This window comes from Argiope bruennichi, chromosome X1, assembly GCF_947563725.1.
Source record: "Argiope bruennichi chromosome X1, qqArgBrue1.1, whole genome shotgun sequence".
In the NCBI taxonomy this organism is placed as follows: domain Eukaryota; kingdom Metazoa; phylum Arthropoda; class Arachnida; order Araneae; family Araneidae; genus Argiope; species Argiope bruennichi.
In genome coordinates, this window is record NC_079162.1 from 17,841,894 (window position 1) to 17,858,014 (window position 16,121).

The window sequence follows — 16,121 nt, forward strand, 5'->3', positions numbered from 1 at the left end:
AAAAAACTATATACCATTTTCAATGTTTTTAAAGAATACTTCTTGTAGTCGAAAATTAACAGGTCAAACATATAGAAATATTTTACATGCGGTTCACTTCATTAAGTAAAAGTCAAGAAGCATTTTATTTCTCTAAATGATTGTGTGAATCTGTCAATAATTATTTTTATCTAAATAATTTAATAATTACTTTTCAATTGAAAGCAGTACTTAAGATTCAGACAATGAATTTCTTAATCTATTCTTAATGATCTTTTGCTTTGAAAATGTTTTTTCACTGAGTACTTGAGTGTCTGATAGGGTATAAACGATTTATAAAGTTAATAAAGGTTTTCATATGCTTTATCTTGAAGCTTGTTTGATACTTAAGTCTTTAATATATATATATATGCTGTACATGTGCTGTAACTTTTGAAGTTATTGCAACTAGGATCCATTAAGTTCTCATCAGTATTTTAAATGGTACCAGTTTGTTTGTCTGTGCTTTATGCATAATTTTCAACAATGCTTTGCAATATCGTAATAAAAATCAAATTTCAATTTTTCCATTAAATTGATAATACTGATATTGCTCTTCTGTTAAAAACATGAATGAAAATCTGTTTATATTTTGCAGTATAAAACTTTTGTTCTAATAAAATGCTGTCCATCTTTATTGTTTTACTAATTTTTTTGTCCATCTTTTTCTTCTCTATTTCTTTAAATAATTTTTTTAACAGTTTATAACCATGTTATTTCAATAGATGTTGCTTTTAGGCATGTTCACAATTTGTGTTTCCCCTGGTTCATCAAGATAATCTTTAGTAATTATGCTATTTCTTTATTGGTTACTAACAGCCTGAACTTAACTTTGATTGATGATTGCTAAAATTTTCAATTAAATATTTTATGTTACTTCCACTTAATGATTACCAGAGCAAATTATTTATAAACCTTAAATTTTGATAGACAAATAATGTGTTCTATTTAAAAAAGCTTTACATCACTCTATTTATTATACTGTGAATCTCCTTTATTTTCTATCATCTTGTATGAAATTTAATTTTAAATTTGAAACAGAAATGATTAAACTGTGACTAATACAATTTTTTTCAGAAACTGTTTAAAAATGAGTGCACTAAAAAAAAACATTTCATCATTGCTTGGATATAAATTTAATTTTAATTGTTAATATAAGAAATTTTCAAAAAGTTTTTTAAAACTTACTAAAACAGAAACCTACTCAACATGGAAGAATAATACATATCTTCATGCCTTCATATCATATACTTTTTTTTATAGAGCAATACTTTTTACTTTAGAGCAACAATGCATGCACACATTCATCTTTATTTGTAATAGAGATAATATTAACTTTAGCTTAATAAGTTATATAATTGTGATTTATATTTCTTTTATACATAACCAAAAGAAAAATAAACATCCTTGTATATCATGATTTTCAGCATGTTTTATTCAGCATAAAAAATTTAGTTCAACTAACAATGCTTTTTTTTCCCATTGTGTGTTTACATAACTAATTTCTTGGTCTTTTGTAATAATTCTTTGAATTTAGGTTATATTAAGTTGGTTAATTTGTAGTTGAATGATGTAATTAAATTAATGCAAATAATAAGATGTTTGACTCATCTGATTGCTGAAGATGGCCAGTATTTAATGAAACAAAAGCAAAATAAAAAGCAGATGAACAAAAATATAAACTCACCTCTTTAAAATAGCTTTTTTATCTTGCAAGCTGTGCATGTTGTAATCTCTGCTCATTACTGCGTTTTCCTCCAGCTATTTGCCTTAAAAGAATATAAAGAAATTGGTTCGTTAAGAGTGAGGCCGCTTTGCCTTTCCGTCAATTTTGTGAGCATGATCAAATAAATGTCCCCAATCGGATAAATTTCAGAAAAGGCGGATGTTGTTCTTTTTTCCAAATGTAGCTTTGGTCATCAAATTCATCCTTCAACTGTCCCTTTGTAAGTATTTACACCAGTTTTATGACAGTAAAATGCAGCTGTAAAAAATGAAAGAAAACGCATTTTTAGTCGGCTCTTGCAGTGACCACAGCTAAGAAGAGTATCACCCTTTCCGTATCGCCGCAGCACACTGATAGTCGTATAAATCTAAAAGGTCATTGAGGTCACGCCTCAGAAGAGTTTGCATGTTTATACCAAAAAGTAATTTCTTGCTGTTTTGTTTACTTAGTTTCTGAAACTGAAAGAAATTCTAGATATTTTCTACTAGAGCATGTTCTTCCCTGGCGTAGTCTAGATCTTGCGCTAATAAACCACACATAAAAAAAACAACTTATTCTTCCCTTTCACGCTCTCTCTCATTCACTCATCATCTTGGGAGCCCATATTGTCTTATATGTAAGGGGTGGGGGGCACTTGCCATCAGACAAACTGGCAGTCTGACCAGTCCACTGCTGCCTGCATTTTAATGTTTAACATCTTTCTAAAACATATAATTTTGGCTGCCTTAAAATATTTTTAAAGATTGTTATAGAGCATTATTACCTGGGAAAATTGTAATATTCTATTCCACGTGCATGCATTTGAATTTTTTGCTCTTAATATTTTATGTGATTTTCTACAGAAATTCCGTTCGCCTAGCCATTAGAAAAATCATGTACGCTCCAAGTCGCCAAGGTGAACAGCCAAGTGTTGAAGTCAGCAAAGATTTTATGATGTCACCAAATAAGTTGCATTTAGAAGCATCACTTGACAAAGAGGTAATCTTTATGAAATATACTATACATATCAATGAAGTAAATTTACTACATAATATTTGTTAAAAGTATCAGTAATTACCTAAATCCCTGCTCTTACATTATTTAATGGTTGCAGTTTTACATAGAATTCCATTAAATATCCATTTGTGATTAATTTTTTTCTGTCATTATTAAATTATTTTCATCTCTTAATTCAATGCTATTGGAAACAGAGATCAATTCCAAAATACTTTGTGGTTTTTGTGGTATTTTATTCTTCTTAAAACTTTTCAACCAATTTTTTAAAATTTAATATCTACTAAACAGGACTTGTTATGAACTTCATTGTATGTGTGTGTGGTCATTCTTTAATGAACATTTTCAGTTTGTAGTACTGGGATAACTTTATTCTTAAATTATTTGAAATTCTATTTGAATTACACTTGACTACAAAATTTGACTTTATGTCTGAAGTTTATGCAATTTTATGTAAATTATATTTGCAGTGTCAAATTCAAAAACAATATCTATTTTTCTGTATCACATTAGAGGTTTTTGCAATTCTGTAGATTAAAAAGTTTTCAAAATAATTTTTTATACAATTTACAAAACATTATTTCTAATAAAATTTACACAAAAAATACTTGAAAAAGATGAAACGAATAATCATATTCAGGGTGTCTCAAAAACCTTGACCGCGGCTTTCATTCCTTAAATATAGATCATATACTGTAAATTACAAGGTTGCGTAAAAAACGGTGTAAAATGTCATGAAATCGATGAAAATTTTTAGGCGATTCAACTACAAAAAATACAAAATTTAAATTTTTATACGGACCCTGTACAAAAAAAAAAAAATATCCCAATGAGTAAAATGTGCCCGATCCTCTAATAAGGTCATGTACAAAATTTCAGCAATTTATCACAAAAAGTCTTAAAATTATGAAACTACATAAATGCTGACTTAAACTACTTTTCGATGCCTTAATATGAGTAACAAAGAGGAAAATCACGTTTGGTTGTTCGTGTTTTAGGGGTCGTACACAAATTAACATAGAAAGTAATGATTGGATAAATAAATAATAATTTTGCTATTTATTGGTTCAAAAGTATTAAAAATTTGTAGAAATAATAACTTAAAGGAAAGATTACATAAGTTTTTTTACAAGTTCATTGACTGTGCTGTTTTTAAGCTATGTTCTGTAATTCATGATAAAAAATTTTAAAGTATTTTTCAGGAAGTATAGAGTTTGAAATTTGTATTTAAAACTAAAGATATGAAGCATATTTTATTTCCTTATGATGCATTCCTACGTCATGTCATCTGCACTGAAGCTGTAAACATTTGCATTTTAATTTGTGATTGACCCTTCACCAACTTTGTTTTAACGTATCTTTGAGAGTTTTCATGATAAAATTCTGAAATTTTGTACATGACCTTATTAGAGGATGGGGCACATTTTACTCATTACTGGGAATTTTTTTTGTACGGGGTCCGTATAAAAATTTAAATTTTGTATTTTTTTTTAAAGTTTAATTCCTTGAAAATTTTAATCGATTTCATAACATTTTGCACCTTTTTTACGCAACTTTGTAATTTACAGTATATGTCTGTGATCAATATTTAAGGAATAAAAGCCGCGGTCAAGATTTTTGAGGCACCCTGTATATATAATATAGGGTGATTGGTAAGTTTTTTTTAAGCCTTTTAAATTCAAAATAGCATCTCGCATAACCGGGGGAATGACGTTTACCTATAGAAAAAAGATTATGCTGAATTTATTGAGACCAGTTACAGCACTCCTGGCACGGAAATAAGGAAGTTACAAAAATATCGCCAAATAAATTAAGATTGGCCAAAAAGTTCAGTTTGAAAAATGTGTACTATACCATAATAAAAGCGCAGGAAAAAGTTTTATAGGGTTATCTGTAAAATTGGGTAGACATTTGTTATTAAAATTATGAATTTTCCGTAAGTTGAAAAGTGGTTCTTCCTAAAATTGAAAAATGTATTCTATATTATCAAATAGTTTTTCCAAGCAACGACTTAGCGGAATTTAAGTAATGAACATATATAAGTAACATATAAATAGTGGGGCTACTATCACACCGCAGATGATTAAGCAAGTGCATACCGTCCTATTTGATCGAATACAAATGTGTATTGTGATCATTGGTGGCCTTTTTGAAATCATCATGTTTTTAAAAAAAAAAATACTTTTCTTTTTCTTTCTAATCTTTGTCTCTGTTCCAGTTCACCATACGCGATAACATGCATTTGATTTTGACTCCTTCCCTCCCCATTAAGTTTATCTGGATAATATTTGTAAATTAGGAATCTTTCGGGGTTGTATGACCTCAAGGTTTGTTTTGGGGTTTGTGAGCAAAATTTGTTTCATTACTGATTAATTTTTCAGAATCGGTTGATAAATCAAAAGATAAAATTTATGGGCACACAAAAAAAAACTAGAAGCATTTGAGACTGAAGAGTTAGTTGATTGACATGTAATTTTTTTGCAATTATTCGTACCATTGTGTAGGAATGCTGAAAATTGAATTCAGAACATAAATTTATTTTAAAACCATTTTACTTTTAATCCTTGTTCAGATATATATCCACAGCGTGGCGACAGAATCCGAAAATCGGGATAAAAGTAAGGAAATTTTATCGATATGGAAAAATCTGGGTAATTCGTAAAAATAATATCTTAAAATCTGGGAAAATTGCCGATGAGAGCATTTCGCGCCAAGCATGCGCACGATCGTCCGTTTCGCGTTATTATTTTTCTGCGTCCAAATCCTAATATCGCCAGAACGATCATAGCAAAAGCAACCTGAGACATCTTTCTTTTATGGCGATTTTGTATAATTTCATTATGATAATAGCGATAAGCTGATAAACATGGCTAACAACAAATGGCATTTTCGGAAAAATCAGTTTTTACTTCTCAAAGAAAAGAGAGGGTTAATAATTTTGGCTCGACTTGCTCTTGTAGTGATGCTATATCTATGTCAATGTTTAAAATGATACTTTCCCATGGCATCAAAAATACTGAGAATGAATTTTCGATCAATAAAGATTGTCTGTTAAAGAATATGAAAAAAAAAAAAAAAAAACCGCAACTCATTGCTAGAAGAAATGTTTATGACAGCATTCAAGAAAATGGTATTTTATCTATTAATAGGAATGATTAACTGTACCATATATAAATGAACAAAGAAAAAAAAGCTTTAGTTTTGAATTAATTTATCACATTTAATTCTAATGATGCTTTGCAGTATTTTCTTTAAGCAGTTGTAAGAAAATATAACATCATTGGAGCTTTGAAATTACTTAATTACTCTTGAGGAAATAGTATATATATATATATATATTTTTGAATAAATGTGCATGAAATTTATTTCTATAATGAATTAAACTTCATTCTAAAGCAGTTGAACCACCAGAATAGTAAATTAGTTCGAAATTTTCATTTTAAACAATGTTTTTGTTAGAATATTGAAATGCGTTTTTTGAAATTGTTATATGTGAGAAGCTCTTAATTTTCGGTTGGGTCGCAAGTTTTTAAATCTGACAACTGCAAGGAGTCGCTCGCGAGAACCTGCATATCCTAGATATTATTTCCAAATGATGCTGTTGCCTCATTTTTAACCAATTCCATAGCAAAATAGACGCCTTCAAATAAGCAGATAATAATTCAGATAAAATAACTCTATAGCTGTAGATATTTAAAAAAATCACGGTAGAAGTGACTGTTAGAGTACTCATCTATAATGCACTTGCTGCTTATTTGGAAAAGTGTTATAAGGATTTTCTTAGTAGCTTGTCTTAAAATTTTATCTCATAATTTCTTTCTGCAAAAAACAAATTCATATTTGATTCTTTATACTGTAATATTCTTGTCTAATTTTCAGCTTTTAAATGAAGTACAATTAATTTTTTCCATTTCATATATGGATTATATGTAATTTCTGGAGAAAAACCACAACAACAAATAGTATTAATTCAGCAGGATTTTCTTCTGAAATCTTCCAATCAATAATTTTTTGTGTATTTTGACTTTATTTAGGCATAATGAATACTTAAAGATTATAGCTTCTGATTTTTTTTTCTTAACAAAACAAATGGAAAAATGTTATTAATTAAATTATAATAGATTAGTGCAGTTTTATTATTTTGATATAATCTTAATATGGATATCCCATTAAATGCAAAATAAAGTTTTAAATTTTTAAGGAGATATTTATTATCAGTACTTAAAAATTCCATTGTTTTATGCTTAAAAAATATCAACTAATTGTTTTAATTCATCTAAAATTAAGGCCAAATTTCTTACTAGTAAGCATCCTAACATATAATTACCCTTAAATATTCAGTGACAAGTATGCTTACCACTTCCAGGTTGGCCTGATTACTGGTAAGTAATTTATTATTCTTAATTTTATAAATTAATTAGGCAGCAAACAAAATTTTAATAGTTTTTTTTTTGAAGATTTTTTTTGTTTAGAGCAAATTTAAACAGCCATGGCGCACAGTAATTGTTATAAAGGCATTTCTGGTGTTAAAATAAACAAAATTGCCAAAATATGCGTTTTTTATGTGTGTCTGTGTATATAAGGCAAATGAATAGTTGTTTTAAGAAAGAGAAGTTATAATCAATAAAATGTAAATAGATTTAAATTTATTAACATTTTTTATAAAAAATTTTATAACTAGCCCCCTCCCCCCCCCCCCAACCTTTTTTAATTGAAAGCATTTTACAATAGGAGTAAGGATGTTATAAAATAAGTATATCTCTTTGGAACTATCTGTAGCTTCAAGGAATTATCCGAATGAAATCAAAATTGATACACTTATTAATCGAGAAAGGTGAAGAAGAACGGAATAATAATAAAAAATGTTATTTGCTACAGTTGCCAACAAATTGCGCTTTTGAATTTATAATGTGTAATGCAAGAACACGGAATGCATACTTAATGCCGAATAGTATACCTAATTTATTGAAAAATGTTGCAGATAATGTGATGGCTCTTGCACATGGCAGTGCCTATTAAGTCCAGGTTCCACATGTCATTGAGCTGGAGGTCATAATCCAAGTGGTGCGAGACGTGCTCATTTGCGGAATGTAATGCATCAAGAATGATGTTTCACACATGTTGTGTTATGCGATCTTTTAAGCTTTGTCTCCACAGTATAAAATAGAGTTTAAATGCAACCGAAATCAAAAATCGCATGACGTCAGATAAGGGGATCGAGGAGGCCACGCCATAAGAAAATACCTTCTTATTACTCTATTATCTGTAAAATGTAAGAACTGTTTTATTACTCGCCCAGTATGGGATGGGAATCACTGTTTGCTGCAGTTCAGATACTATGAATGGTTGCAACTTTTTCAGGTATCGTTGTGCAGTAACCGAACATGTTACAGGCCCTGAAGGCTGCAGCTCCTCAATAAATAAATAAATAAGGACCAAAAAAGGAAGTCAGGAATCCACGCCGTAAGTTTTGGGGAGTGGGTTTTTTTTTTTTTTTTTTCTCTTCAATAACATTTGGTTGCTCCGAAGCCCATATTCTACATTTTTGCATATTGACTTCCCATTTATCTCCCCATAAAATCTTCTATAGGAAGGCATCTATCTATTCGTGCTAAAAAAATTTGAGCAATATCTAATCTATGCTGCGCGTTGCCTAGTCGTCATCAACAGTTGTTACCAATTTTATACAGATAAAAATGGATTACCTTTCTCAGAAATTTTCGAACAGTAGAATATGGAATATCCAATTCTCGACCAACTCCACCCGCACAAGGACTAGCTTTAGCAGTCACTGATAACTCCACAATTGCGGTGGCAATTTCTTCTTTTATGGGGAAAGGTACTGGTTTCCTGCCCTTTCCACATTTTACAGTAAATGATCCAGTCACCTCAATTTTTTTAAATCATTTTTCTTGCTGAACATAGTATCAATGGACTTTTTCTATTATGCATTCCTTTCGCACGCTTAAATTCACGTAAAGCAGCTGCAGTGTTTGAATTTTTAATGTAGAATAGTTTTAAAATGAAAGCGCGATCTGGCAAATTAAGAGGGATCTCGTACCTTGTTACTGGCAGAAATGGTGACTCATTGATTTTGCTGAAAATTACAACGGCGTTTGCACTGACTGCGCCATCTGTCTACAATTGTTGCAACTAATCGAGCTATTTCTTCAGGATGTAAGAAGGTTCTGTCTTGCAAGGAACTTTGAGATGAATCGACAGTGGTATCAACAGAACGGGGCGACCAGCCATACCACTCGAACATCTCTAGCTATGCTGCAGGGTAACTTTCCAGGACGAATCATTCATGTGGCTTATATATTGATTATTGATTTAATATTGACTTTCATACCCTTTCATTTCTTCGATCTTACACCACCTGATGCCTACTTGTGGGGAATGTTAAAGGAGAGTGTGTTCAACTGTGAAGATCCATCAAAAACAGCGCCTGAATTACGTGAGACATCTATTTTCAGGTGTCTGAAGCAACCTTTGTTTCAGGATACGTTTGAGAATCTGCGTGAACGATATGAACAGCGGAGCGGTGCACACTTTGAACACTTACATTATGCATACAATGCAACATATGCAAATCAACACGCTAATAGTGTGTATGTATGTACGTTAATTTCTTTTGAGGGAAAAATAAACTCGCAGATGACATTAATGTAATTTTTTTCATCATTTCATTTCAGTGCTATGTAATTTTGTTCATCTTTTCATTTCAGTACTGTATATTTTGGCGCATACTGTATTTATTTTACAACCACCCAGTGTGCACCTATATCTAATGGTTTAGAAATCATTTATTAAGGGCGAATAGAGTGGATAACCTATATAACTTTATTTTTGGAAAAAATCATTTATACTCTTTATTCTATGCAGACTTGTGTTAGATCGCAATTCTGCTGTCTTGTGTTAGCAGTGAAAATTTACGCTTCTTTTTCTTCAATCTCAAAGAGCACTAGATAATTGGAAGTGTTTTTAATTTATCAGTTCATGATAATGAAGACTAAATATTTGGATTAATTTAATCATTAGTAAATAGAATGTCGTAATATGTTCTGTATGCTTTCTTAGTTTCTTCTCGAATTTGTGAATTATATTCTGATATTGAAAAAAAAACTTCATATATTCTCAAATTAGTTTATTCATATAACAAAAATATTAACTATAGGGTATTGACTAGGGAGTTTTTTTTCCCCCCTGTTTTACCCGATTTGATTAGTGCAAATGTTAGTTACTCAAAATCTTGACAGAGAGGAAGTAGGTCTGTGATATTAGATTGATTGATAATAAGAGGTTAGTCTTACTTGTAAACAATCATATATGAAATATTTTAAGAATGTTTGTACTTCATTTTCCTTGGCTTTAACACGTGGAACTTATGCATTAACCATTATGTTTACATGTCCCTTCCTGTTTTAAAGTAAAAAGCAATATTTTTATAAACAAGCATTAACGACCATAAAATTCCGTTTAAGTTTGGCATTTTGTGTGCAAATTATTCCAATTCGATATCGAAATTCTTTATTGCTGTTTTGTATAGATATCCTAATTTTGTGCAAGAACATGTAGATTATTTTTTTAGTTATATAGAAATTTATACAGGAATTGTCACCTGAAAGTAACTATCTAAAACATTTGTAAAGGATAAAGAAGTACATTAAAAAATATTTTTAGTTATAAGCTTCAAAATTTTTAATAAACTCATAAAATGCGAAGAAAAATGTATCTAAGTATCAGAATAAGAAACCACAGCATGCCTGCCTACAGAAACATGGAAGACTAACTTTAGTCTGGTTATAGCCAGTATATATATACAACACAGAAATTCATTTATGGGCTTTTAATGCATTGAAAATTAAAACGCTTAACATCCCCACTTTAGTTTTAAAATTTACTCACACAAAAACCAAAAAATAAAAAAGAAATTTGATTAAGTGCAGAAAATTTTAAAAAAAAATTTATATAGTAAACGTTTACTAATTTTTTTATAATTGAAATTTTTCTTGTTATATCTTTGTCCTCAGAGGTTTCTACCAACACTTTCCATACTTCCTTTCCACTTGATGAGTCCCTTAAGCCATTAAAGAAGGTTTCACTCACTCTTTCAACAATGTGTAAGGCAAAGCTTTAGTATCTTTCACTGGATCTTCCTTATTACCATTAGCATATCCTTTTTTAATAAGGTGACTCTTCATCATAAATTTCCAATTCATGTAATTTGTCCTTCCAGTTAATTGTCTGTAATAAAATTCTAATCGAGAAAAGTACACACAATTCACTTCAGAGCAATTTAAATAAATTTTCTAATAAAAGGAATTTTTTTCTCAAATATACTTGTGCAATTATTCAATTAACATGCAAGATTAAAATATTCCTTTACTAGTTAAGTCTATGTATCATGTGCTATAAATGCAGTACATTGTATTTCTTGAATTTATTTAAAGAATTAAAAAACATTTTAACTAAGGTTTCATTCTTATTCTTATTCTTTTTCTCTGACTCTGGGCCTGTAAGCTAATAAACTCGTAATTTGCAGCGAAAAATGCAGCTAAGGATGAGAAGAAGAAACCACAACATACTTGTTAACTGATACATGGAAGACTAACTTTATTCTGGTTATAGCCAATATATATATTGCACAGAACGTCATTTATGAGCTTTATTTAAAACTAACAGAGTCAACAAATTTAATGTAAATTAAGTTATAGTGAATTAGCAAATTAATTAGTTAATGTTTATCTTATTGATTGAGACTTTAAAGCTATTGAGTACAACCAAGTTTTTTTATATGTTTCTCTTACTTGTTTAATAATACCAAAAGCAAGTAAAATAATTGAATCTAAAAAAAAAAAAAAAAAAAAAAAAGAGTGACCCAAGCTGATATGTTGTCTTATGAATCAGTTGTAGGTGAGAAATCAGAGGACGAAGTTGATAACAAAAGAAATAACTTCTTAACCTGTTATCGGGATCTTTAAAGAATTTCTGTTGAATTTGTACTAAATGAAGTCTTTTACTTTGAATCAAAATCGTTCTTTTTTCTTTCTTTTTTTTTAATTCCAGTGTATAATTTTGTAAAAAAATTATACACAGGATACACATTTAAAATGATACATAATTAAAAATTCCTGTGTATTGATAATTGCCAAATTTTCTGTATATTTTGCTCTGGAGTCATGTTTGCCATTTCTCAGACTTCAGCAATTATATGCTTATTTTTAAACAGTGGCGCTTTTTATGTCATTAGCTGATTTAAAGATATTAAAGGCTCAGAATTTTTGATATTGAATATATTATTAGTGTCCTTCATTGCGTTTAAAAGTACAGGGTATCCGTAATGATTTAAAATACTGTAAATTATGAAACACTCGTTAAACTGAACTGAATACATTTGAAGTTATCGGAATTCCTTTGGCGAAGGAGGTAAAATTACTTCAAAACCAAGGAACAGTATATTGATCATTTCATAGGAGTGTTATAAATGTCTCTGATGACTTTCTTTTCTTGTGTTGTTTGCATGTACTACTATTTTTTATATTAAAATTGTTATTTTCGCTCAGCAGACTATTGTTTTCCTTTGACTTATCAGTCCAATTTCCTAATTTGGAATGTTAATATGAGTAAAATTGTAAGTATGAAAATGTCGTGATAAACTTAAAATTGTCTTATTAAAAAGAATGTATTATTTTAGATTTTTTTTATAAGCATTGCCATTATATTGTAATCTGGTTCTTGCATTTCAGTCAACAATTAATATATTTCACCCAATAAACTTTTTATTTTACGAAATGTATTCACATGCAATTTTATTCGATCCTGGGTACATAGGAAACAATTTTGTTGTATTGTTATCAAATGTGCCTTCTTCTTGTACTCTGAATATCCAGTTTTAATAATTTTAGTCCTTTTGAATAAGGAAATTGTGATATTACAATCTTAATTTCTTTCTATATAATAGTCTTGAATCACTAGGCTTGAAATTTATAAATTACCTAATTACACCATTTCAAAAAGATAACTATAATTTAATATGCTTAAAGGGAAAAGGGAGTGCAAAGTAAATAATTACCTGAAAATTGCAGTGCATTAAAAACTGCTTTGAAATATATAAATCAAAGATGAAGATCATTGAATGCAACTTGATATTTAACTATAAATTGTGTTTTCCATTTCCTCATTATTCTGATATAGATTACAGATTTTTCCTTCTCATCTGAATAATTGATTTTTATTCATGGTTGGCACTTTTAATTTGTGTTTAATGCATTTGATTTTGATTATCTGTTCTTAATAATTGGAAGAAATTTTGGTTCTTTCTTTGTGTTTCTTAAAACTCATTTTGTTACCAAATACTATACTAACTGAAAAATACTAATTGCCATAGTGATAATTTTTTCCATTATTATAAAAAGACATTTTACTTTTTTGTAAACTTAAGAATATTATAAATTAATCATTTCTGATTGATGCTGGAGATTAAATGTTGTTGATTTGCAGAATTTCTTTATAATAGCAAGGTTAATTTTTTTTATATCTGATGAAGATATGGAGTTTTCAATGAATGTTGTCTTCTGAGATTTAAGTCCTCTTCTGGAAATAAAATATATAATACAAAAGCTATTATTGCATGAATTTTCGATATTCTTTCATATGTTCTGTTATAATATTAATGAGGAGAATAACTGAGATTCTCATTGCATATATTAATTACAAATTATACATTTCAGAGTATATAACAAAGTTTTAGTAAAGTCAGAGTTGAACCCATAGGCCTCTACCTATATTGCACTATCTACCAATTAGTAATTGTACACCTGTGATAAAAGAGATAAACGCAATTTATTCATATTCAATAGTTGATAGAGCCTGTACCTGAAGCAATTACTGCCTAACTCTCCCGGTCATGCTTTCCACAAATGTTTCGTTGGTGGACAGTGGTAGTTTCTTCCACTCGGCTCGGAGAAGACATGTAAGTTCTTGCACCGACTTTGGACGATTGCTGTACCTCTTAATTCAGCGGTCCAAATCATCCCAGAAGTTTTCTATACAATTCAAGTCTAGGCTCTGGGCAAGTCAGTCCAATCGGCTCACTCCATTGTCATCTTACCAATCCATGTGGACCTCGCAACATGACAAGTGGCGTTGTCATCTTGGAAATAATAATGATCCAACCAGTAAAATTGCCACAACTTAGGAAGCACACTGTTGTGTAGAAGAGTGGAGTAGGAGTCAGCGTTGAGCTTACCATGTATTGGGATCATGGTAAGTGTCCCAATCCATATCATGAGAAACATCCACAGACCATAATTCCACCTCCACCAAATTTTACTATATGCACAATGCGTTCTCCATGCGTACGCCAATCCTAGACTCTGCCATCCGATTGGTAGAGATTGAATCTTGATTCATCACTCTAGAGAATATGTTTCCACTCATCTACAGTCCAATTTCTACATGCCTTGTACCACCTCAATCCCGCAGTTAGATTTTGTAATCAAAGGCTTATGGGCGGCAGCACGACCATGGAAACCAAGCAAAAGTGCTTCCTTGCGGATGGCATTTATCGAAACAACAGTCCCGATTGCTTTGTGGAACTCCTGGAGTATGTAGGCCATCGGTTTGGTGAAGTTTTTCCGAATTTCTTTAGACAGCACTCGCCGGTCTCTGTCTTATAGTTTCGTGGGTCTGTCGGGACAAAGCACATTCCGACAATCACCTCTCACCTTCCACTTCTTAATTACAAAAGCCACTGTCGATTTTGGAATGTTGGGAATGAAACTAGATATGTCCCATAAGGATCGTGCATTTCTGTGATATCCGGCAATTATATAATTATCGTGCATTTCCGTGATATCCTTTCTTGAAGTCGGACAGCTTTGAATTTCATGGCAACTAATGCCAGTTATTGTTTTCCTATACGATATTTAAGTACAGAAGGCGTGACGTACATCAGGACCACAGATACCCTCATTTTCATGGTTTCCAAATACTTTATTGTTGGATGGTGTATTTTTGAAGCATGGGAAGTATTAGTCGACACAAATATTTGATCTGACCTTTATTTGAAATTTTGGATGAATCTTGTTTTGATAATGCAATATCTTGTTTAAATTTATTTCCAAGCATTATTTTATTTAATGCGGTAATATCATTTTCTCAATTAAGAAAAGGATTGCTATGCTAATTACCGAACTTCAGTAAGGTTATTTAGTTTTTGACTTGTTAAACGAATTATTTTAGTGGAAATTTTATATTTTCATTTAAAAGTTTTTATATCATATTGAACAATGCTCTGAAATGCTTTAAGGCGTGAAAAAAAAATTTAAAATTATTGATAACTGTGAAGTCAAAGGAAAGAAATTATAGTTTAATATTATATGATATTAATTTATTGCTTATATATTTTTAAATTGTAAAACTTATAAAAAATTGTCATATTTTTATTACAAAAATGAAGCAACTCTATAATAAAATAATAATTTGATTCATATAAAGACCTTAATGCTAACTTAATTTTGTTTTATGATTCTTATAGCTGGTATTGAGTAGATGTTAAAGCTGCTGAATTAGGCACAAATTTATTAGTTCTATAATAATCCCAAAGGCAAGTAAAGCAAGTGAATTAAAAGAAAGAGAGAGAGATTCAAGCTTTTTGGTGATATTATCGCATTCGTTAGGGACAGAAATTGTATTTACCTATTTTTTATCCATTGGTAGGCAATTAAGGATTATTTTAATTTTCTCCTAAAATATGTACAGAATTTAAAACATGTATTTTAATCTCATCCGAAATTTAAGTATTTTTTTTAATTTCTAATTACATATTCTTATTTTCAGTTGTATTCTCATGGGGAAACAATTGCTGTTAATGTGCATATAGCTAATAATTCTAATCGAAATGTTAAAAAAATAAAAGTTTCAGGTAAGTATACTAAAGTTTAATTTCCATTAAACTTCACGATGTTAAAACGATGTAAATATTTATAGTTTTATTTGTATTTATAGTGCGACAGTTTGCTGATATTTGTTTGTTTTCTACTGCACAATATAAATGCACAGTGGCTGAAATTGAGAGCGAGTAAGTGTGCTCGAATTTTCATTTTTTTTAGTAAATTGATTTTTGGTATCCACAATCCATTGTGTTGTCTTAAAATTCTCAAATGTGTGGTTTGTTGGTGTTTCGTATGTAGATTAACTTCTTCTGAACATCTTAGCCTGTAATATTCCGATCTACATTCCTATTAGCTATTATCGCATGACCAGAACTTGTTTTATTTAAAATCTGAATTTGGAGAATTATCATATCTTACTGTTCCTCAAGAGCGACGTTAGAGTAGCTCCATTAGGGGCAGATTCTACCCTAGGAAGTGAAGTGGTT

General features: G+C 30.1%; 1 protein-coding gene across 2 annotated transcripts in view; it reads left to right on the plus strand.

The window, feature by feature from the left end:
• LOC129959077 (arrestin red cell-like) overlaps positions 1-16,121 on the plus strand; it is a 104,370-nt gene that overhangs the window by 46,114 nt on the left and 42,135 nt on the right. For both annotated transcript variants that reach the window (XM_056071874.1, XM_056071876.1), the window contains exons 7-9: positions 2,587-2,722; positions 15,581-15,665; positions 15,749-15,821. In XM_056071874.1, the coding sequence (XP_055927849.1) occupies positions 2,587-2,722; positions 15,581-15,665; positions 15,749-15,821 (294 nt within the window). The remainder of the gene's footprint in view (positions 1-2,586; positions 2,723-15,580; positions 15,666-15,748; positions 15,822-16,121) is intronic.